Genomic DNA, 26,045 nt, shown 5'->3' with positions numbered 1-26,045 from the left:
AGAGTATTTACAATAAAATCACTACCAAGAGAAAGCTTTGTACGCTTATTAAATAAACTTTTATTATAGAACATAATGTTTTATTGTAAAAAGTAAATAATCTACCTCTTTGATATTAAAAAAAGTTATGAGATTTTGAATCTGAATTAAACGAAATTTTATTGTTTATACATTTTGTAAACCTACGAATGTAATTATTGAATGTAAAAAGTAGTATGTTATATCATTGGTAGATGGCGTTGCTAGTATCTTGTACCCACCATATATATGCATACAAAATGAATAATTGAGTTTTTTAATGAATCGTACGTTTTAATTTGTAAATGATTACTTGGACACTTTTTTATGCTATCAATAAAAACTTATATTAAACACTGTATTAATTCCTCGCTAAGAAATGAGATATAAAAACCTTGTCGCGTAACAATCTCCCATGTCCGACTATATCGACCATATACTACTGCAGACTGTACGGTCATAAGTAGACTTTACTACTTGACTGACTATAATTTGCAGTTTAGATGCAAAACATTGCCGATTTATCATTTTAAATACAAATAGAGCTTCGGGAATATTTTTATACGTACTACATAGAACATTATAGTCACTGGTACCGGAATTCAATGAAACTGTTACATAATTTTGAGAGTTCTTATTTAACGAAAACAACTAAAATATTGTAGCATACCATTACCAAAATTATAAAAAAACGATAATTCAAAATTTCATACAATTTTTTTAACTGATAAATTTGAACAAAAGACATCTAAATAAAATTTCTAAGCCGTACGAATAAATCAGGCAAAATTTAAATCTTCAACCCCTATATTTCAACTGTCTCAATGTTAGCTTATTTCCGAACAGTTATTTTAACTGTAAAATTAGTAACAAATGAAATATAATTTTTTCCCCTGTAAGTCAAGTAAAATAATCGAAGGGAAACAATAATGAAAAATTAAGATACCTTGATAACGAAAATTTGCTCCGGTACTGGCGGGGTACGGTGGTGAACGGTGGCGGGTGGACGTAAAGCGCATGGAAAAACCAGAGGGGGCAGATCTGCCGCATAGCCGACGGAAACCCGTCTGATCCTCATCAGACGCGACGCGTCCGCGATCACGTACGGTGCACCACGCGAGAAACCAGAAGGTTCGTACACGTTCGTTCAGTCATTTCGGACGTGAGAATTCAAAAGGAGAGAAAAAGAGATCTGTCGTCGATCGAGAGCACACTGCCATCGTGAATTTTCTTCACAAATTCCCGAATTATTTTCTGTCATTGTTCGATTCCCGAGGTGGGTCTACAGTTACAGAAATCGACTAGCAGACTAATCGGAATTGCCGCGTACAAATTTTCCATGCAGCGAGGGTGTAGGCAACACGTCCGAAGTGACTGACTGCAACGTGATTGGCTAAAACACATGGTCCGGTGATCGTGATCATGATTGGAAATCGTCTCGCGCCGATCGTCACCCTTATCCTCGTGGTTCTGCTGTCGGCTATTCATCGCGGTGAGTAAAGTCTTTCGCGCCCTTATATACATCTTTTAATTTTCAATTTATTCACTTAGCGTTTCTAATTAATCGGCAGAATACGTAGAATTTGGTATGAACGAATTCACGATCGCTTAACTAGCATAAAGAAGTATCGTGCAAGATAACAAATCTTTGTTCTACTTTAGCGACCTAGTTTCTGATCGAACCGCTGAATTACCGATCGATCTATGAGAATTGCTAGTTTTCTATAGTCATTTTTCTATCAACCCAACGCACGCAAACGTGCATGCTTGAAAAATGTGAATGCCCATTAGTGTCGGGTGTCGATTATCTTCGAGATATTTCCATGAAATATGATGTTCCTTTATGATAAAGCGAAACAGGACAATTTCAGTGGCAAATCGAATACTTCCCTTTCAATAATGTTCCGTGAATCCTGAGTTACCAACGATTCTGTTACTTCTTTGCAAGGATGAGTCAATCCAGTAGGAATCCACATCATCGATCATGAATTTGCAGAACAATCGAACGAGATGGGACTTTTAAAAGAGCCGCGCACATCGCAGCGCAATGCGGTACCCAGAGAAAAAGCAGCTGCATCCATGAGTCCGATTCGATGCACCATTTACTTTCGCATGCGTTTCATGCGCTAAAGACGAATCCTTCGCGCGTGGAATCGTTAAACAGCAAGCTGAATCTCGTTCCCGGAAGGAGAAGTCGCTCGAACCAGGAAAAATGCGCCGAAACAGTGACGATATTGATTTCATGTTACATAAAGGTACAATCGAGTTTCTCATCGGCTGCACTCCTTGCAACTTTTTAGTCACGTCTTCTTTATCGACTCGCGATGCTATCAAGTCGCCCAATCGTATCGACGCAACTATCAAAGTTCGATACTTTGGTCTTCTTGTTATAGATCGATACCGTGATAGGTTATGTCATGAGTAGGTGGAACTCTACCGGGTAGGTGGAATTATCGCAAATGAGGGCAATTAGCAATGTAGCAAGATAGTGCGTTGGTTCCCGTTCCTTTAGAGGATTACGGTGTTCCAGATGTTCGTTAGGGAACTCGTACAACTCATAGCACTTGTAGTACTTCCCCGGCGCTTGCTTGGAACCTAGTGTACTCAATTTCTAAATTGAATCTCATTAGAAAAGTAAATCGTGCGGAAAGGAAACGGGTCACCGGAAGTCGGAGACACGATTCCATTGCGCGGGAAGAAGAAACGGTCAGATTCCAGAGCGCGGAGACTCACTTGACAGGAAGGCGTATTAAAATCACGCGGAAACCTTGAGAATGCATGCTCAATGACCTAAACTAATCGTTTTTCCCGGAAAAACCTAATCTTCCATTCTTCGCGTTAATTTAATATGGTAGTGCAGAAAAACGTCAAACTATGTAGAAACGTTTCGATTTAGTTCGTAAACTGGATATATTTCCAGGAACGATTGAAATAATTATCGTTTGGTGATCGTCCTATTACGGTAACTTTCAAGAAAACTTTACAGCGTTGCGTCAGTACAAATGTATCGACTTTTCGTAACAGTCTCTTTCCAAAGTACGCAATCGATATAGCATAATTACAATTTTCGTAATCGTAGAAACGACGCAAAAACATTTTACATAACGAAGAGAAAAATATTAAGAACAAAAACGCTTCGTTATAGACAATTCAACGTAGATAGAACGTTCGCGATCAATTGTATCTGCAAAGGCATAGAAAGCATTTGAGAATTGTCAATCGTATCTTCGTGAAAATTTGCGAGGAAACAATAAAAGTGAGAACTCGGATGTGACGTAAGCGATGCGTTGTTGCGTGCAGTTCGCTTGAATCGTTTGGGGATGACCTTAAAGAAACGATTCCGTAACTGGTAGAACTTAAAGCCACCATCGTTGAATTCAATTGAATCAGCATCAAGCTGAAAATAGATACAAAAACATCTAAGCTTCAACTGGGATGATTATCTTGTTTTCTCATGAAAAAGATCACTATTGGTTTGGTGCAATTTGTTGAAATTTAGAATTTTGGTTCATAGAACCGGGCCCCCGCGAGGGTTATCGAGCGACCCACTTTCTCCCCTCCCTCCCGCTGCATTCTCTCACACTCTCCTTCTCCGAATTCTATTCTCCCTGCACCGCGTGGTACCGTGACCAAGGGGACGTTTCTCACGTTAACCTTGCCTTATTGACGAATTTTTTATAAAATTTGCATTGTCGCGTCGTGTCTGTGCAAACTGTATACTGTTGTGCGCCGTTTATCCTCTTTAACGAGCAGGACAACATCGACTGGAGCAAAGCCTGGCAATTAGCTACACAGGAACAATTGAATGCTTTTGCTTGAAATGCTCGTGTGCCTTTATTAAATATTCATTAACGATTCAATTGACCAAGCTTTGTACCTACAAACATTCAGAAATACAGACATCCAATTATTCTAACTAGAACAATAATAAACATCCAACGAACAATTCTGACAACGACACAAAAAACGTTTTACCATAATTGAAGCAACGGAAAAATCCTTCCCTTGGAATATGCATTAGCTATATTGAACGGTAGATTGCTGAAACCTCTAATCGCAAAAGGAATCCTTGTTCCCATCAACGTTCTTTCCCATTCTATCTTATCGGGGAGGTTTTCACGGGACCAAGGAACAACCCGACGGGGATGGGCCCCTTCGTTTCAGTTCCTGTCGATTACATAAGGACCTGCAATGTCACGCAACGCTTGTTGGTTCCTCACGCGACTCACCCCTACCGTCTACCCCAGTCGCCCTGCCCTATTTACTGCTGATCGAACGTCTCGTGTGGTTTCAAATGTCGTTGAAGAACTTCCCGTGCACCCACACTCTTGATCAATGTTTTCACACCTCGTACGTACAGTGGTCGAAGCAATACAAAGAATCCTCCGATCTGTCGGCAACGGCTACGCTTCGTCTTGTCCCCTTTAATCGAACCGCCAAGGGATTGCCTTCTTGTGACCAGGATGCAATCGACCGTGGCCATTAAGCTAATTTCATGCTTGGACGAATCTCGGTGGCTCTATGAAATTTTATGAAAAATTATTTGACCTTTTTGTTCAACGAAAGAGAATTTAATAAAATGTTAATTATAGAGTACGGACCTTTACTAGATCACTTTTCTGGTTAATAACAATTTGTTAGAGAATTTTGGTCCTTTTTTTGACGTGAAACCTTGTGTCGAAAGCTTTTACAGCGTCGCGCTGTAGTCAACGAAACGCCCTGCAGAATATTCCCAAGGTCAGGGTGCCGAGCCGTCTCATCTATATTTTCGTGCGCGCTCGGGGTGAATTCAGCGAATCGAAGCGGCGAAGCAAACGAATAGTGTCTTTTGTTGTCATTCATTGAGACACTATGTTTTAGTTTTAAAAAATAAGTTGCTAAAATTTTCACCTGAAAATTGACAATGCAGATAAAGATGCAATTTGCATATTATTTGCTGGGAATTTCGTGAAATCCGCATGTTCCATCGATGGACCTATTTTTCTATGAGTGTATCAGTAGGTCAACGCGCGCATTGGTCGGGGTCTTCCTGCTCGATATCAGCTGGTGCTGTAACCGGACTCGTTGGGAGGGTGAATGGGGTTGCGTTGTGACGTCACAACGCGGCAGGACCGTAGCCAATCACCGGCACTTTGTCCGACCAACCATGAAACGACTCTCGAATTTCAAATAAAACGAATGCCCCTAAAACAAATGAAATTTCTATTCACTGTTTAATAGAATCACCTGTCAAGCGTAATAAATTAAATACATCAACACGAAATCTATTAAATATCGATAAATTCCTTCTCTATTTCGTTCGATGAATTTTCTGAACAGTTTTATATAGGTTAGGAACAGCTATCGACAATGTTGCAGCTGTTTATCTACGTGTAGAAACTGTTAACACTAACAAAATTAATTGCACACGTGTACAGTAACAAGTATACCTGCACATTAGTGGCCCAGTTTTCAGTAAACTGTAGCACGCGATAAGGGTAGTGTGCAAGGATCCGCGACTTATAATATGGATTCAGCGGTTCTTCTAAGTTCTGACCTACCCTATTCTAATCAATAGAATAGCCTGGTGTTTCAGTGTTTCGTGATGCTCGTGATACAAATTCAGTCGTTACAAACCGTACAACTGACTGTTCCCTCTAATATCTTGCTCTTTGTGTCCACTATTTTAAGATTAAATGTACTTTTGTATAAATCCACTTTACTAATTACGTTATAATCGTTTTCTAGGTGAAGGAATAATATGCTACCAATGCAACAGCGAATACGATCCAAGGTGCGGCGATCCATTCGATCCGTACACTCTTGGAACCGTAAACTGCAGTTTTCAACCGCGTTTGGAACATCTGAGCCACCTAGAGCCCACTCTCTGTCGAAAGATCAGCCAAAAAGGTACAACCGATAAAACAAACTATGTACTCTGTGCATGATATCGCATCGATAAACTCACTCTACGAGATTAATTCTGCGTGAAATATCACCAAACTGTTCGTACGTTACGCAACAAACCGTTGAGATTCAAATTGTTGTGTTGTTACTCGTTATCGAGCAAAGATAAACAGTTATCTGCATTGCGGCATCCCCGAGGTCTGAAAGCCTCTGAACTTTAGCACTGAAGTAGAAAAAGTACGCATGGAGTATCCCCTTCGAACTTTCTGTACCGTTGTGCAGAATACACGCGAGGCCAAGCGCAATTTTCTCAAATACCGCTTACATAATTTTTTCGCGAGCTCCACCACCTCTCCTCCAGAAGTGCGCGCGCTTGGTCCACGTTAAACGGTGCCATCTATACTCCTAACGTAAGACTGTTCTCAAGTACAAGGATAAATTTTCAGTTTTATTTTTTTTTTTCATGGAATACATAGATCTAGTAGATTCAGGAACAAAATCACGACACGATGGAAAATCAAGATCGTAAAGTAATTTCGATTCACTTTATCGCTTTTAACACGTTCCGTACCGTATGTACCATCGGTAGCACACGATAATCTCTAGAAATGGAACTCTTATAAAGTGAAAGAGATGAAATTTTTGATTCGTAACCAGTGATTAACCAAAAAAAAAGCTCTGTAACTTTCTACTAATTTTGTTTCAAAGTTCTTGTAATTTTCCCGCGCTATGGAACGTATTAATTTCGATACAAGTTAATCGTTTCGCGGCCAGGTGTCGTCTTTGTTCGAAAAGCTTTTAAAAGAGCCGTTGTAACGCTGTTGTGACTTTTAATAAATTTCCAGTGTACGGGAAGATCAGGGTTGTCAGAAGTTGCGGATACATTACGGACGAGAAAGAGAATGCGGAATGCCTGAAGAGGACAGGCACTCACGAGGTTCAAGCGTTGTACTGCTCATGCACCGGTGATCTCTGCAACTCGGCCGAAAGCCGCACGCCGTCCTTCTTACTGCCGTTGACGTCCCTGTTGGCGGTCGTCCTGGCGGTGCCGAGTTTGCTTTTCTCGTGCCCGTTCGCAATGCCCGTCTTTTCCTCGCCACACTTCTCCATAGCCTAAACCCCTTCAGCCGCCAGCGGATAACACTTTAAAACGCCTAAACCGAATCAACGATTCAATTAGAGAACACCGTTCGGGCCCGGTGCAACTCGTTTTCGTCCGATTTCCGGCTCGTTCGCGATCGTGGTGACTCGCATACAGATTAAATCCGCGATCGATCTCTCACCTCAATGGACATTTGAACACTAGTGGTTTTCTGGTTTTGGATTTGCGTCGATTACTCGATTGAATTGGAAGAAAAAGTTCGATTCTACGTTGTATTTTCGAAAGCACGTTAAATTTTCTTGTTTTTCTGTGAACTACATGTATATGTTGCATAACTAACGCGCAGATGTTTCTAACGAAATGAGTTACGGGAACCGAAGTTGTTAACGAGTTGACCATGATTAACGGCTACTGTCACTGGTTATTTTTAAAAAAAGAAGACGCTCGATCGCGAGTGCAATTCATAGAGATAAAACTGTTCCGGGATTCGAACAATTCGCAAACGTAGTCAAATTACAAGATAGTAGTTTTAACGGTGATACAAACTGCCAGATACGCGAGGGCGTACTTCAGTAGTACACTTGGAGAGGAATAAACAAAAAGAAAAAGGGAAGACAGAAGACACACACACGGCCTCCGCGCGTGAAACCACTCAGCGTCTCTCGCATAAGCGTAGAAATTAAAAAAAAAGAGCAAAATAATTACAATATCTGCGAGAGAAAATAAATCTCAAAGAATACATATATATAAATATAAAGTAGCGGCATCGCGATACGTTCGCACTTTGTACGCTACTGTTGAACAAATGAAACAAAAAAAATATACATATATATATTTTATTGGAAGGAAGCAGAAATGGAATTGCACGCAAGAAGGATATTACAGCTTATTTTTAGAGATGTAACATTGGGTTGCTCTCGTGAATGCTCGATATCGTATAAAAAAAATTTTAAAGTCATTATTTACGCGGGAAAAAATCGGACACACATATCGTCGATGAGTAATATATTTTGCAACTTCGCTAAAACGAAGATAAAACAATAAATGGATCTCGCATTACGATCGCGACCCGTGTTCCGCTAATTTTTGCAATAAAATGCTGTGTAAACCGATAGATGGTAGCGGAGACTCGGGAAAAAAAAATGGAAAGAAAGAGAAATATACCGGTTGATGTGTGCATGTGTGAGTGTATGGCGAGTCTCGTTCGTACGTGTGTGCGCGCGGCTACGTGAATATGTGCGTGTATACGTGTGCGCGAGTCGAAAAAACGCTGAAAAATTATTACGAAATTAATTAGTTCGATTTACGAAGTGGAATGTGTTGCTACTTCTTCAACCATAGCCGACTAATGAACAAACCGTAACCAAAAAAAAAAAGCATGAACAAAGAAAACCAAAAAAAGTAACACAAGAAAAAAATACTACAAGAGTCGTAAACGAAACCGTAACGAAGATGTAGAAAATAAATCGTCGATGGAGAAAGTAGAGGGTAAAGTAGAACGCTTATTGAAACAAACAAACAAGAGAAATATGAAAAAAATAATAAACGAACACATGTCTCACCGCAGTACCTAATTAATCGCCGCTGCCGCTGTTGTCACCGTGTCATGTCGTCACCATCGTTACACTATTATTACGATTGCTAAATACTACTTACTATGACTACTAACTGCTGCTACTACTACTACTACTACTAATGTTACTAAACTAATCGACATCATCGTCATCGTTGTTATTATTATTATTATTATGTTATCGTTTTTATTGATTATTCTTATTCTTGTTCTTATCGGGTAAATGGTAAAAACAAAATATGGACGATCTCAATAGAAAGGACGATGAAACGATGGCGAACGTTTTGACACCTACATATAGAGGCGGGATAGTGACCGGAAACAATAGGAATGGACACCAAGTAAACAAGCTTAATGTGTTTGATCACGGTATTAAATTTCGGTTCACTTTGGTCTGCGGATGAGTATATATGTAAGGAAACAGAGCTTGGAATCGTTAAATAAAAATTGACTCGTATTCTTTTGATACACATCCCAGTTGACAGTTGCATACACGTCGCAGCTTGTTTCAAAACAATGATTTTCACAGGAGGGCAAATAGTTCCAGTATACACAACCGCTGGATTTTGCTTCTTGTTCTCCACACCCGATGTAGAGACGAAAATTACATGTCTCCGTTGAAATCGAATACCAGGAGCAACGGTTAGGGAAAAAAGAGCGAGACAGACTGTTAGACAAAGACAAAAAGGAAGAGATAAATATAGATGAAAATATATATTTCGTTATGTTCCGCTCAATCCTATAGTTTAGTCAATCAACTGGTAGTTTTAGAGAGATTGAAAAAGTCCAATATATCTTAAAGATGCCTAGTGACATTTTTTTGGCTCCATTTTCTTATTTTCGCTTAAGATTCGAAGTGTGACGTAAAAGCATATAATTACATAGATGTTCGTCTGTACGTAATGTTTAAATCGATTCGAGAGTTCGATTCGAGAGATTAGAACTTTGACTCGAATTACTCTAACTTCTTAGTGCATTACGCGCATATGACATACATACAATAAAATTAGTCTACTCGGAGAAAAGAACGGCGATATTCACAATAAACAAACAAACAAACAAACAAACAAACAAACAAAGTACACACGATTATTGCAATATGTAGGCGAGCGTCAGTGAACCTCTTTGTCGCTATCCTTCCTTAAATGTATCGATACCCGAATGTATCGTGATCCATGATGGCCATAGAAACTGTGACGTCTATGAAAAATAAAAATGAACATTAATGACACCTTATCTTTCTCAATGTTCTCTTTCCTTTTAGCGTATCTACGTTGCAAAATATTTCACTTCACACGGAGCGGAATGTAACGAAACTATTTCTCTGGGTAATTATTTGCAAAATGCGAAATCAATTTCATACATATCATCCGCCTATAATCACCAGTCATACTTCAATGAAATGAAACCACTGGCAACACTGCCCCGTACTCAAGCATATCGAAATAGAGGGAAAGAAAGAAGAGAAAGATAGAACAGGGAAAATATATTCAAATGGTACCATCAGTTTATATATTTTGCGTCACGATATAGACACGTTTAATTAACGAAATATGCCAAGTATCAAGAGAGTGTTTATGTCAAATTCGTTCGATTTTATTGTAATGTTTATTGTCGTATTCTATTAAATGTTGCATTGTACACATCAATCACTATGTACAGAGAATATTCTGCCAATAAAGTGTTGAATGGTTACCAAAAAAAAGCAAAGAGAGTGAATCAAAATTATACTTCGTATTTTGGAAACCTTGCAAGTTAATTAGTTCATTATTTACCGATTTTGATGTTAATTGACGTAAATAAATGGTTTTCTTTTTCGCAATGTTTCATTAACTCACATGACCTTCGTTTATAATTAATCTAGTAGGTAACGGAAGTGTTTCATCGCGCGATAAATCACGAACATTCATATGTTGAACATCCTCAAAACTCGTCAACTTAACATTAACGGTCGTAAGCTTGAATGGTATCGTAAAGGTAAGGAATAAATCAGAATGCTAAAAATGCTTCATAGAATGCATTATATTTCTCTCAATCTAGAGAAGTTAATTTGAAGTTAATAACGCCTGTTAAATGTAGAAAAATCTTAATGGTTAGGATAAGTAGTTTCTTATGTAACAACTCCATTACACAATTGAAGGAACGTTAATTACGTGTCGTTTAAGTCAAAAACATTGTATGCAGTAAACGTTTTCCAAAAATTAAAAATTCTGTATAAAAGTATTGCATTTAACAATAAAAAAATATCTGCACAATGTTCGCATGTAACATTAATTTTTTTTCCACTGATATTCACAAGGCACGAAGGTCGACGTTTCGATGATTGGCCGGAAGACACTCGATCAGCGTGTCTATGAATTCACTTGCACAATTATATTGTTTCTTGATACGAATGTATAAAGTCATCAGTCGAAGGATTGATCTACATTGTTACTAGCATGATTGCGATACATAAATATGTAAATGCGTAAACGACAGTGTGAAAGCAAATGGCTTTAATACTGTGGTATTTCATGTGACACACATTAGTATTTCTTTTTTTTTGGAAAATTGTTTGGAATAATATATGTTAACATAATATCTATAAATTATAAATGTGACTTTATGTTAGAAAAAATAAGTATCTGGATTATGGTGTTCAAAGAAGTACTAACAAAAACGAAATTTTCCTCGTACTAATGTCGTGATTCCGTTTAGTCGACTAGAAGCTCTTGAGTTTATAAAAGTGTTTAATCAGAAATTGGCATATCCACAATGTAAACGTTACGTGAGTAAGTGACAAAATTTACATTAAAAATTCTATTATCCGAAGCACTTAGTCGTACTCAAGCATTATAAAGTCGAACCGCCGGATTATTATCTGAGGTAAGCGTATATGGTCAGGCTCAGTTCGAATGTTTAAAAAATGGTGAATGTTCAGGATGCTAAGTATCTGAGAATATAACTATATCTGCTGATTTTTCCTCTTCCGTTGATACGAATGGAGTGACTACTTGCATGTTGACCGATATATACAAAGGATAAGTGAGTTGTTTATCCAAAGACATCACCTGTTTCTACAATGTACAATAGACTTTTTAGTAAAGTTCAACATTTTTTTAAATTATAAAAGAATCTACAAATATTACTTACTTCTTCGTTCTTGTGAAGTGACAACCTACGCATACCCGAACTCTGAATGTGTTTTACTTGACGTTGTTCGTCCAATGAAATTAGACTTACTCTGTAAAAATATTTTGTATTTATTTCGTGCAAATCTTTTTCTAAAAATAGAGAACTTAAAAAAAATAGTTACTTTAAAATTATATTGTGCGTGCTATGATTAGCTTTAATATGGTCTGTGTCTGGTCTGTCATTTCTCTTAATCCTCAAAGTTGTACTATCCAAGCACACCACCAAATCTAATCCAAAATGAAATGCTGTCCATCGCCAAATATGCTCACCAACTTTTTCAATACACCTTCCGCAGCGAAAACACTCGCGAGCGAACTCTTCTTCACTCATTTGTTTTGGTCTAAAAAAATCAAACAAACAAAAAAATACTACGTTTCATATCTTTGTTCATTAATTACTTCATTAAAATACTACTACAAATGAAATAATTATGAGGTACCTAAAGTGGATTGGCAAACATGGGAGTAGGTTTTTTAGAATGAAAAGTCTGCTGGCAAAGCTGGATGTAAAAAGGAAGAGAAGAAGCAAAAAGGCACATTTTCGAGATTCTTTACTATATCCATCTACCTAGGCATAGACCAAAGATTTAGAAAATTTAAAACTATCTCAACTTACCCTCGATCTTTATTTGCATCTATTCTTAGCAAATGTAACCATTGCTCTTTGTATGCAATGTGTAACCACTCATGTGGTATTAAATTGTCACTATATAAAATTTTGACATCTTGATTGTGTAGTAAAAGGTTTTTCATTCTCAGTGCTTTGAAGGGTGCTGCAAATTCTCTACCTTCTTCTGTTGTAAGGAAAGGTTTTGTCCATTTATGATTTCTAAAGTATTCATCAATTTGAAGAGTTTCCTCTTTATTGTGCACATGGACAAACAACCTGAAATACAATTTATGATTATAAAAAAAATCATGCTTGACTAATTTCATTTAGATATTTTCCTTTCACTTACCATACACGTAACATCATGTATATACAAAATTCTGTTTGCATAGCAATTAGATCAGGACTAGCAATTAACTCAGCCATCAAATCAGGTGTAATTTCTTTTAAAAGGGTGGGGTGTAACCATCCATATCCCAAGAGATTAACTTCTAACCATCTTTTTGCTGCAGCTTTTACCACTGGTACACCATATGATACTGCAGCATTATAGTAAGGAACAACTGTTTTTATGTTTGTTGTCTCTACCATAATATCTGTACACTGATCAATTAGTCCTTGCAATTGGAATAATGTAGAAGTAGCCAAAATTGATATGACATCTTTTGGTTCTAAACTGACTTCATCTTGGTAAAAAGAACCAAAGACTGTCAAAAGAGCTGAAAATATATAAAATTAAACACAAGTCTCATTTTAATTTATTATTATAACAATGTTTTCCAATAAAATAAATTACAATCTAATGTGATGTTAGGATCAGCAATCTCTACACTGATAACTGTCTCATTTGCTTCTCTCCACGATCCTGAAAACATACTTGCAAAATATGGACTCTGTAAAAATAAAATACAACTTGTAAATTTGTCATTAAAAAAATATATACTCTTGTATGTGGTATCACTAAAATAATGATTTTACCTGACTGATATAAACTTTATGTAATCTCCATGCTTTCCCTAACATGAGCACAGTTAAGTCACTTCCTTTCTCCTCTTGAAACAATGTTTTATATATGTATTGTGCCGTTGTCAACAATTTTCTCCTAAAAGTTTTAAATGAATCCTTAATCATAATACAAAGAAATCAAATCAGCTTGGAAAAGAATCACCTAACACTACATATATTGTTAGATACAAATTACAAAATTAGGAAGTTATTTCTTCTGATGATGCAAACAGTGTTTAGCACTAGTTGACAATACTTTTCAGTAATCGTAATTTTAATTACAAACATACAATAAAGGAAGTATGTATACTTGAAATTCTCACTTTTTCGGCGTTTGCAATGTGCGATCAATGTAATCCGATTCAGAATCAAAATCATCTTCCTCGATGCACTTTCGTTTACGTCCACGGTACACGGAGTGCACTGCATTGTTTGACATCGACGCAATTTTGCTCGCGTAACTTCCCATTTTCGTCGCTATTTTAATGAGCAAACAAAATTTCAAGTTTGATTACCGATAAAGTCTTAAGAATTCTCGACATTGTTTTTAATGCGGAGAATCGTTTACTGCCAGTGTTCGGTACACAGAAGAATATCTGTATGGGTGTCCCCTGTAGAAACCTACCATGTATGTATGCGCATGCAGGGAATATATGTATAATATGTATCTCTGTATATATACTATGTAAACATGTGACGTAACAAAAGATACAATAGCTTGGACAGGGATACAGTTGTATACCATTTGTGGATAGAATATTGCTCAAGCTCGTCTAATTGGACGCTTCTTTTCGTGCGAGTGAAAGTATCCAATAAGAAACAAATACACTGCCATTGATATACACGTTTTACATTTCATATTCATATCTTTTGAATAAGTTCCACTTTGTAGAATGAAATTGTGCCAAATTTCAATAATAAGCGTTTAAATGTATGCATATAAACCAAAGCACGAAATTCAAATTGATCGTTATAAAATCCTTACAAATAATGCTTCTTACAAAAAATGATTATATGTTAAAAGTGACTTAAAAATCAGACATTAAACAAATTTATATTATAAATCTTGTTACACGGTTTTAGCTATAAATATAACATTTTAATACTTTTGCGTACTGGATGTATATATAATACGTATACGTAATACAAATATGTGTGCGGTTGTTCTAGCTCAAACATGAAACACAGTGTTAGTAATTGACTCATCAATATAACGCTTGAACTGTTTTACTTGCAACGATTTTGCAAGTAAAAATCGGAAGTCTTGCGTTTAAGTACAAAAGAGAAATATGTGTAAAATATTTTTTAAGAAGATTATTATGTAAGTGAAAAGCATTATCATATTATTGCCGCCAAGAATCTCTTGTTAACGAAGTATAACCTTTTTGTCGTTACTATACATAAGTGTGTTCATTATTTGTATAAAGTATTGTACTTTCTTTTGAAACATTTCTGTTAATGATTTACCTAAAATAATTATGTTTAACGACACGAATAGTTCTTCAGATACAAAAATATTTAAGACATGTGTTTCCTTTGATGAATACCAAAAAAAAGTGAATAAGGCAAGCAAAAATAAAATGATTTTAACAGATAAATCTTATATGTCAAAAAGACAGTCTTCTAGAAATAAAAATACAATGCAGTCATCAAATCAGAAAAATAATTTGGAAGTTTTGTGTAAACCGGTTTCTGTAAATATTACAAAATTGTCAGTATCAGAGTTAGATAAATTGTGTAAAACAAATTCACATGAAGCTGAAGCAAAAGATACATTGCTACAGAAAAAAGTGCAGAAACGTAGGATAAAAGGAAAGAAAACATTATACCCAAGAAGGGTTAAGCAAAATCAGACATCTGATTTGAATGATTCTAAAAACAATTACAAATCTCAAAGTATGTCATTTTGTACAAAAACAAGAAGAAATTTAAGTAAGAAGTCGGATATAACAAATTTGTTAAGAAATATGAAACAGCCATATGTAAAATTACATAGAATAGATGAAGTAATTAATAAAATTGCTCAGTCACTTATAAAAGCAGTTTCAAACAAAGGATGTGAAACGAATGTACACACAAACTATGTGGAAAAAACTGAGACTGAATTAAATGCATCTGTATTACAACCATTAAAATTATCATCATTAAATGCCAATGTAGATGAATGTCTACAAAATCATGAATCTCAGGGCTTAGCATCCGACACTTATGTTGATGAGAGTAAATCAATTACAATAATACAGACAAAAAATAATGAAGACGAATCTTCTAATATTGAAGAAAATTCTCAAAATTTTGCTAATAGAGATTGTAAAAGGAAAAATAACATTACATATTTTTCTAACAATGACAGTGATAGTGTTTGTAATAGTAATAGTGATTTATATGAAACAATTTCAAGGAAAAGAAGGAAATTGTATACAAACTTTGAAGAAACAGTAGATGTTTCTGTGGCTACTGATGAATGTAATACTATTGGCACAACATGTATAAATGAAAGCTCAATGTTACAAATGGAATCATCTCAAAATTTACATCACCCTGATAAATTATGTAATACATTAGATGAAAGAAATTTGATTATGAATAAAAATGTGAACACATTACTGCAGTGTTCAAATAAATCAAAGGATGTATCTTTAAAATATGAACCTGATAATGTAGATCAAAATATTCAAGAAGGTAATGCTTTCACTTGTGTGCCTTCAGAATGTAATATAGAAGACAACATTCCTGTAAAAGTAGAAGACGATATTACAATTATAGAAGAATCAATTCTCACATGTACAGACATTGAAGAACAAGTGGAAAAGGCATTTGTTTCAGACAAAGATTTGATACACAAATATAAGTTACTTAAAGAGCTAAAGGTTTTTTTGATAAAACTGGATTCTATAAGAAACTTTACTGGTCATAAGTATTTAGCTACAGAAATTGAACAGTTATCAGAAGCACATATGAATTTGTTAATAAATTCTAATTGTACAAATGCATTGCAACACCCCGTATTACTTAATAGGACGAAAACTCAAGAAAGCAGTAAAGAACCTGTAATTGAAACACCATCTAACTTAGTTTCTTTAGAAGATTCTCCTGTTAAATCTAAAGAGCCTAGTATATGTAATGAAATTAACATTAATGCAGAATATGTTTCAAATTCAAACATTTATGAAACTTTGGATAAAACACAAAATATAAATTTAAATGAAAAGATAGTGCATCAAGAAGGGAGAAGTTCAACAGTTGAGAAAGCTAGACATAATCTTACAAAGCATTTTGAGGACAGCTCTGAAAAAATATCTGAACAAAATACTTCAATTGATCATTCAAAGCAGGAATCAATACCTACCATTGAATCTACAGTACCATCTTCTGTACAAAAATCTACTGACAAAACTTCTATGATAAAATTCACTAATGCAAAGTCTTCCTTAGAGAAAAAATTATCACATAAGATTTCACTCCTTTCAAATCTAAAGGAACATATTTCTACACCAAAGAAAAAGATGTTTATAGATAAAATATTTGAGAAATCTGTAAGTATTACTGGTCTTCGGTTAAACACAAAGGAAGATCCAACAACTTGTTATTCTTCCATAATTTCTCCACCAAAACGTAATAAACCTAAGGATAAGGAAGATAAGAAAAGTAATTTTTATAAATGCATTGTTTGTGATCTTTGCTTTCAAGATTACTCTAAGTTACAATTACATTTAACTACACATACACAAAAGCAAAATAATACTTCAGAAAGTCGATCAAAAGATTTGAACACATCACCTGAAGAAACAGAGCAGATAACATCTAGATCTGATGATAATGAAATTAATAAAGATGGTACATCAACAGACATAATGAATAAAAAGAGGAAAAAGAAAAAATGCAATATGATGCCTGTATGTGATAATTCAAATGAGTGTAGTATGTGTTCAAAAATCTTTACATCACGAAGTGATTTAGCAGCTCATATTTTTTTGCATACTGAGAGTGAATTGCAAAGAGTATATGAGTTGAAGAAACAAAAAATGAAAATAAGCAAAGGAATAGAAAAAGAAGAGTCTAAGCAAGTGAAAGCCGCAAAAACCGTTAAGGTTGGAAATAACACTGTGGATAAGACAGCTCATGTGACTAAAGAGCAAAAATCAGATGGATTGTTAATTGTACAAAATTCTAAAATTCGAGTTACAGACTCAACTGGTTCAGATGAAATTCATTCTAAAGATGTACAGTTGAATCTTCAAACACAAATAGATACAGAGAAATTAAATAAAGAAAATAGTGGTAAAAAATCATTTAAAATATGCAAATGTCACAATACACCAGGAACCAGTGATAATTGCTTGCAGATTGAAATAGTTCTTCTTTGTCACACTTGTAGAATATTGTTTAGAAGTATGAAATGCTTTGAAACTCATTATCGTCTTCCCGAACACGCAACTTGTAATCAAAACCGTTTGAGTAGCGGCCGATCTCCAAACTTATTTTGTACCACTTGCGGTATGATATTTAGTTCAGTTCAAGATGTGCGTCATCATTTAGAGTTACACGCTCGCTTTAAGAGAAATGCTACACTGGATTTCCGATGTAATATTTGTAAAGTTATATTTATTGGAGTTGGAACTCTTTTCTATATTCACTGGTCGAAGCATGTGAAAAATCCTTTCTGGATGGCCAGTGAACAAACATTTCCAAAATCTGCCATAATAAACTCGAGATTAAGGAAAGTGGACAATTATAAACAGAATGTAACAACTCTAAATGATTCTATGCAAGACTATATTCAAGTAGCAGAACACATTTGTCAAAATTGTAAATTGCCTTTCTTAACTGCAGATGATTTGAAAAGTCATGTTTCAAGATGCTTAACGGTTAATTCTGTCGAAGGTACAACTGCTACAGAAGATTCTAATGCCGATATTCAAAATCATCTAACAATAAAAATAATTTGTAGTTTATGTAATAATATTTATACCAAAAAGACACAATTTTACCAGCACATAAGGGACAAGCATAATTTTAATTCTGAACTTCAGTTTGTTTGTAAATCACTTACAAATACTAAAAAGGTATTAATTTGTAATGTTTGTATGGAAACTGCTGAAAATTTGGATACATTTCAGGAACATTGGTTGAAACATTGTGTAACCCATGTGTATTTTACTTGTACACATTGTACAAAAATATATCACAACAGTTTAAATTCTTTTATAGAACATGTTAAAGAACATGAAGTTGAAATGAAAGATTATGTACCATCCTGTACAGTAAGTTACCAGAATACAAAATTTATCTGTAAATATTGTAAGATTGGTTTTGAAAGTTCAGAAAGCTTATGTATTCATAATGTCACTCATAAACTAACTTTTCCAAGTATAAATTCTGAGAGTGATAACATTTCGAATCATGAAAGTTCTGCAACAACGTCAGACGTGAATCATACTTCTAGTTCTACCAAGTCAAAAGAATCAATTATTGAAAGAGAACAGGAGGTATCTTTAACAAAACCAAAAGAATTAACCATTGAAAGACAAAAGGAGGAATCCTTGGCAAAGTCAAAGGAATCAACCATTGAAAGACAACAGGAGAAATCTTTAACAAAGCCAAAAGAATCAACCATTGAAAAACAACAAGAGGAATCCTTGGTAAAGTCAAATGAATCAACCATTGAAAGACAACATAAGGAATCTTTAATAAAGCCAAAAGAATCAACTGCTGAAAGACAACAGGAGGAATCTTTGGGAAAGTCAAAAGAATTAACTACTGAAAGACAACAGGAGGAATCTTTGGCAAAGTCAAAAGAATCAACTGCTGAAAGACAACAGGAGGAATCTTTGGGAAAGTCAAAAGAATCAACCATTGAAAGACAACAGAAGGAATCTTTGGCAAAGTCAAGAGAATCAACTACTGAAAGACAAGAGAAATCATTAACCATACTATCTCAAATGGCAGAAAAGAGGAAGGAAGTTTGTCCAGTGATAAATAATGATAAGGAGGACCTAATCAGAATATTGGAAGGAAGTGATGATTCTGATGTTGAATTAATAATAGATATTATGGAACACCCAGAAGAGGATAATGAATCATACAAAAGAGAAAATGCAGAAAAACCAACTACATCTAATATTAATAATGTACAACCTATTTTACCCAATACAGAAGAAAGAGTGGGCAGAGGAAATTCAAAACAGTCAATAGCAACGAATGTAAAAAATGTACAGAATACCAAAGTTCATGGCACAGTTTCAACTGAGAAGCAAAAAGATTTTGTGACAATAAAAAGTATATTAACATCAAAAGAAAAGAGTCCAGTAAAATTAAGCCGCGGGCTTATAAGAGTAAAAACTCTTGCAGAACTCACAGACTCTATACTCTGTCATGTGTGTGGTGATAGTGTTCATAGTTCTGATAATTTAGTAAAACATCTTGAAAGTCACAATACTTCTAGCCAAGCTGTTAAGGAGTCCAAAACTTCAATGCTTTTAAACCAACCTACAGAAATAATTTCACGAGCGAATAATTCTATGGGATCAACAGCAGTACATAACAGATTAGTACTTCAGACGAATTCAAATACTTCATCCCAAAGGACTTTAACTGCTAAGACGACAAATATGACTCCCCGTGTTACGCTATTAACTCATCAACAATTACAGAAATTACAAAGAGCTGTAAAAGAAAAGCAACCTTCAAATTCGGCACACCATACAAATTTACCACGTAATATTGCTCCAGCTAGTAGATATACACCATCTACTTCTACTGAAAATAATGCGCATATTCCTATAAAAACAATAAGACGTTCTAATGTACCGAATGTCAAGAAATTATATTCAGTTCCTATGAATTACCATAATAGTATATCCTTTTTCAACAAGGAACTATGTCCCAGTGGTGTAGAATATAAATATAAATGTAAATTTTGCGATTTTTGTGCAAACAATGTATCAGAATGTTTACTGCATGAATTACCAGGCACCGAATTTTTTTGTAAGAAGCAGAATTTACGAAATGCAAAATTATATGTCGCAAACGCTAATACAGACCAGAGTAAACAATGCCAACAGACTGCTGTAAATCAACCAAGGATTAATTGTGCATCTCCAACTGTTTATCAGTATCCTTATGTTGCTGCCACTAGTACTAATAATATTAATGAAGTGAATGTGCAAAACCAACCAACAATAGCTCATCAACCAATGGCAGGATCTCCTTCCAATCCTCTTTATTACAAAAATCCTGGAGTCTCCAGCAGTGGAATGTCGATAGTAATCAATCAAACTGCACCTGTTGCACAGAATATACCTGCAATAGGTATTTTGCAGCAACCAGTACAACAGCAAATGTATCGACCTCAATTTTACACTGAATCATTGCCAGTTATGGGCACTCCATATGTGCAGCAACCACAGGTATATTGGATCCTTCCAACAAGTGCACATAATTAATTAAATGAATGCTTTGTACAAATTGTATCCATTAATTATGATACGTTTGCAGAATGTAGTTGGTTTTGTAAGATCAAACGATGTTTACCAAATTGCAAATAATGCAACAAATAGCGGAGAAATTTCTACATCCTATGAAGTTAGACTGCAACAACCACAATTTATTTGTTCGTATTGTCCAAAAACTGTTTCTTTTCTCGACGAGAAACAATTACAAATACATGTAGAAACTTATCACAATTTTAAATGCAATGTTTGTGGCCTTCGTTTATATAATTATATGGACTGGAATAACCACAAGGATTCACATAATTCCATTTGAGAGGCGCATTAATTCTATAATGAATCGTAAAATATTTTGTAAAGAGGAAAAAAGATAAAACATCGACGGACTTTTTTTATCATATTATATTTACTCATGAATATTATATAAGTGCGTTAACATTATGTATCTCGTATATTTAATATATAATTTTTTTCTACTAAGCAATTGTATTAGTATTTGTATTTTGTTTTAGTATTTTGACAAAATAAGTGTATTAGGTTTTTATCATTCTTGACCATTCACGAAAGTCGTTTCATTGATTAGAATTATTTTAGTTGTATTAAGCGATATAATGTAAAACAGGAAAGACTTACGATGTTCACGAATGTAATTAGAAGAGCAGCGTAGATTGCGCGACCTATAATTGTCCTATAACTTATTGAATATGCAAGATATTTTTGTGATTTCAATCATGATTAATTGTTATGATTGATACAAATGCTTGTCTCCTTTATTCGGCACTTTGAGCTTCTTATCTTCTTTACAATGACCGTCGCCTCGATTTTCGTAATCGATAAATCGATATACATTTAACGAAGCAATCGTTATGAGTAAAGATCGAGAAATCGTGTTTACTAACCTAAAACTCCTTCGTCTTATGTTATTCTTTGCACGTAACGATTGCACAGAGGGACGAAATGTTTTTGGTATGTATTACTAATTGTATGTAATTAATTAGAATGTGACATTTTACGTATTTTCACCATTAGCAAATCAGGAGACTTCGATGTCGTAGAAAATCGATAGTCGAAAATCACGCGATTTGGAAGTTCTTTCAGTTAAAAGGGATCAGTGAAAAAGAATTTTCCATCCCGTGATTTTTTTTAAAGAAGACCCGATGCGTGTACAGAAGAAAAACGGAAGTGTTCGAATCCTCTGTTTTGCTCGTGACACGCGTCGGCGCTTCCAGTGTTTTCTTCTTTAATCGTTAGCTTTACAAAAAAAGTTACAAATCTACGAACAAGGGATGAGCTTCACGAAGGAAGGATGTAGATGAATATAATAATAGTGTTTTAACGAGGTACAAAAGAATGGACGACGTTAAAGAAAATTGCAACACATTAATTTCCAGTTTGAATATTTAACGGTAAGTATTATTGACCTGAAATAAAAATGAAAGATACAATCTTTGATTGAAAAGAAACAAAAAATCGCTGATGTCTAATATTCAACAGCAATGGAAAATATCGTTGGTTAGAAACGAAGACAAATGTGGCGTTCAACGAGGCAAAACAGCCAAAATGGAAGGTGCACCAGCGGCAATGTTCCAGATAAACTGCCACGCCGGACATTTACAAATCTGTAAGTTTAGCGTAGATATAAATATTACGGACTAGATATACGATCTTCAGGTGCTTAAATGGCTTCGGTTTTTCGAAGCGTTGAACTTTACATGTGACTTTTGCAACCCCGTTTGAGCGAATTAAGATAAAATAATTAGAATATTTCCAATACATCGATCCTAACAACGGAACAAATTGAATTTTACGAAAAAATTCAAATTCATCTTACAAACGTGTAAATTACTTATCGTCTTTCTTTTTTTTCTCTAAATAGAACCGAGGACGTAAGTGAATAAAAAAAAAAACGATCGTTGAACGATGTGCCCAGCAAGGGTTGTCGACTCGTAGTGTTCTTATCGTAATGAACGGTCCTTAAGTTAAGGCAAGCCTATATAATTGCTCGTGTTATCGGTATCACGAGCGTACGTGTAACGGTACACTTTCATTTATCCTAAAATTTGGCACGTAATTCACGTTTCAACACAATCGTACATTGTGTCGTTGACTTTGAAAGAAAGGAAACGTTTCTTCGTACCTGTTTACAATGCGGTACGTGACGATATATGATATAAAGCTAGACGTTTAATGGGAATTATACTTGAACCTCGAACGGAAATGGAGGAAGACTACTCGCTGTCGCACGGCTATGTATTTAAAGATCTTTTATTCGATTCAAATTATCTTCACTTTTCGGATGGAAATTTTCAAGAATAGAGTGAAATTTTGGAACGATTAAATTACCTACCGACGGTAATAGCGAAGTATTAGAAACGTCGAACGTAAGACTCTCGATAATAGAACGAAGAAATGGAATCTTATTGTAACGGTATTTTAAGTGTGAAAATTAACGGAATCGTTTGTATCCGTGTGAAAAGATCGGAAATACATAGCACAGATAGCGTACTATAAATAATTCTACCTTAACGATTAAGTATCCGTACGAAAGATCGCAATGGCCCTTGGAGGAATCGATGGATACACCTCGAGTCCCTCTTTCGTACGTTTAATACTGATCGCATAATACTGATATAGGTCATCGACGTTTATCTCGCTCTTATCATCTCTCTAATCGTCGCTTTTACAAAAGTACGGAAAAATTCGACGTACAAAATTGATTTCGTTAGAAACGGAGCGGATAGAAGTGCGAAAAAAGATTATGCTGAAAAAAAAAAAAAATTTCAACGATACAAGATCGTTCGACTAGAGTTAATTGTAAAAATGAAAGTGCAGCATAGAACTGTACAAATGAGTATGAAGAACCTCGGTTTGGTGAGATTCTCTCGCGGAATGCTGTTACAGAGGCGATAATGTTTTTTATTTAATCATGTTTGAACTTTGTATTTTGAGTTTGAAAATTAAAAATTTTGAATTAAAATTAAAAATCTTGAATTAAAATTTAAAATTTCGAATTAAAATAAAAAATTTTTAATTTTGAACTCAAATTTAAAGTCTGAAATTCTAAAAATTTTAAAAAATTCACTTTGTATGCTCCCACACTAGATGTCTGACCAAAGGCGGATCTAAACTACTGTGCACAGTCTCCTCCGCGGTAGAATCTCACTTGCGACCGCGAAATCAATCGCTGTAACTACTTGGACACACTCGAGAATCCTTAATTACAAACGATACAAGATGGCAAATGAAAAGGATCTATAAAATCCTTAATGTAAATCTTAAAAATATTCATCAGCAAAGCGAAGTTACTAAATACGCTTCTCTGGTTAACGCAGGTATAAAATACGAACGATTTCATTAAGGATCTACTACTTTGCGAGACGTGTTCAAACGTCGCTCGTCGTCGAACATCTTTACATTTACCGATGACTCCGATGATTAATCACGTCTCCATTATCCTACGTATCTCTTAAGAAAAATAGCACGATACATTTACACGTTATCGTGCAACGGGACCGGAAGCGTGTGTATGGGTTGATCGTTTTTTTTTTCTCTTTTACCTTTTCTTCTGCTTTCCTTTTTTACTCCCTACAAAGAATTACTTTTCTCGCGTAAATGGTATTTGAGCTGTACGGAGGTGTTTTGCACGACTTATCGTATCGATTCTCGCTATCGTTTATCGTCGATTAACATAGAGAGAGAGATAGAGAGATACCTCCTCCGTGTCTTGTGTTTTGTACGTGCATTTATGCACGGCGTGTGTATATTCTCGTAACAACTACAAGTTTACTGTGTGTGTGTGTGTGTTTTCTTTATATATATATGTATATATGTATTAAATCCTACAGACTAGACGTATAATCGGTGGAAAAATATCGTTATTCTTCGTCGTCGGTATATCATAAATTTGCACGTAATACATTGGACGTTCTATATCCAGCAGCTTAACCTTCCCTCACGAGTTACGAAAAAGTAGGTTGAGCGACGGAAACCCTTGACTTTCCCCCAACCCCCACCCCCCACTGACGCGTTTCCAGCTGGAAGAAAAATAACATTCGTCGTTTTTCTCTTTTTTTTTCTTTTTTTTTTTCTTTTTTTTTTTTACGAAGTGGACGATTAATTTTTGAAGCAAACATTTCTGTGTGATCGATATGCGGGGAGTTTAACGTTCGAAGGTGTGGAAATTGGGAAATTGGAGAATTTGTAGATTTAAGGATTTGGTAGGTTGAATGTTTGGAGAGTTGACGATTCGAGGATTTGGGGATTGTGAGACTTGGGAGTTTGAAGATTTGGCGATTGTGAGCTTCGGGGAGAATTCGGTGAGCTTTGTAAATTGGGGAAATTGGAAAACTGGGATTTGAAAAATTTGGAGATTTGAGTATTGGATGATTTTAGGATTTGGGAATTACGGAACTTGGAAGTTTGGAGACTTGGTGATTCGAAGTTACAGGGAATTCGGTGATTTTGGTAAATCAGGAAAATTGGGAAATTGGAAAATTGAGATTTGAAAAATCTGGAGATTTAGGTATCGGGTGATCTTAGTAAATTGAGAAATTGGAAAATTGGAATTTGAAATTTTCGAAGAATTCACGGAAGCTTAGCGATCGAAATCTTGTTAGATGATCTAAAAATTTAGAACTCTAATTAATCAGAAATCTCAGACAAAGAAATTGAACGAAGGAAACTTCAACACGACAAACGCAAAATTTTTCTCCACGCTGGAAACGAAACTAAAATGGCTTCGAGTAGCGAAGCTCACGCTGCTGCCTCTACTTCTCTCACAGCTCCTGCACCTTCCACTCTTCTCTCACTCCCTTTACCTGGACATTAGAAGTGGTAGCCGTGTGCACCAATTCTCACCGTGTTACCAGCTAAATCAACTAATCTACCTCTTAGATAATTATCTAAATGCGTTTTATCGTGTCCCTCCAAGCTTCTCCTCGTTCTTTCCCTTCTTACATTCACGACGAACTGGCTGAAGGTCCCCGATCTCCTTTCTGTCGATCGCTCTATCTACACAAGAGTCACGTGAAAAAGAAAAACAGAAAAGATGACGTCCGCTCGTGATTTGTACGAGGATCGTTCAATTAGCAGAGGCAAAGAGTTCGGGTTCAAAAAGTATCTAAACAAGAACTAGGATACTTTTGAAATCAATTAGGAAATTTAAAAATTTAAAAATTTGAAAGTTTAGAAAGTTAGGAATATAAAAATTTGAAAGTTTAGAAATTTA

At 35.3% G+C, this 26,045-nt stretch overlaps 3 protein-coding genes across 3 annotated transcripts; 2 read left to right on the top strand and 1 right to left on the bottom strand.

Annotated features, from left to right (window-relative positions):
* Positions 1–1,019: 1,019 nt before the first annotated feature.
* Positions 1,020–7,055, top strand: LOC108576393. Its single transcript, XM_017939375.1, has 3 exons — positions 1,020–1,510; positions 5,746–5,907; positions 6,750–7,055. Exons 1-3 carry the CDS (start codon positions 1,441–1,443, stop codon positions 7,019–7,021), a joined length of 504 nt encoding a protein of 167 aa, XP_017794864.1. The 5' UTR covers positions 1,020–1,440; the 3' UTR covers positions 7,022–7,055.
* Positions 7,056–11,217: 4,162 nt separating this feature from the next.
* On the bottom strand, positions 11,218–13,903 carry LOC108576440 (protein germ cell-less). Its single transcript, XM_017939442.1, has 8 exons — positions 13,691–13,903; positions 13,341–13,464; positions 13,159–13,255; positions 12,712–13,081; positions 12,369–12,638; positions 11,875–12,093; positions 11,712–11,802; positions 11,218–11,635 (listed from the first exon to the last, which is right to left on the bottom strand). The coding sequence occupies exons 1-8, from the start codon at positions 13,834–13,836 to the stop codon at positions 11,504–11,506; spliced, it is 1,449 nt and encodes a 482-aa protein (XP_017794931.1). The 5' UTR covers positions 13,837–13,903; the 3' UTR covers positions 11,218–11,503.
* A 1,044-nt stretch (positions 13,904–14,947) lies between these two features.
* Positions 14,948–21,196, top strand: LOC108576369. Its single transcript, XM_017939342.1, has 4 exons — positions 14,948–16,487; positions 16,584–18,856; positions 19,286–20,776; positions 20,865–21,196. Exons 1-4 carry the CDS (start codon positions 14,948–14,950, stop codon positions 21,132–21,134), a joined length of 5,574 nt encoding a protein of 1,857 aa, XP_017794831.1. The 3' UTR covers positions 21,135–21,196.
* The last annotated feature ends 4,849 nt before the right edge of the window (positions 21,197–26,045 follow it).

The sequence above is a fragment of the Habropoda laboriosa genome, unplaced genomic scaffold (assembly GCF_001263275.1).
Source record: "Habropoda laboriosa isolate 0110345459 unplaced genomic scaffold, ASM126327v1 scaffold291, whole genome shotgun sequence".
Taxonomy (NCBI): Eukaryota; Metazoa; Arthropoda; class Insecta; order Hymenoptera; family Apidae; genus Habropoda; species Habropoda laboriosa.
The sequence above is the reverse complement of the archived record's forward strand: the minus strand, read 5'-3'. Positions and strand labels throughout refer to the sequence as shown.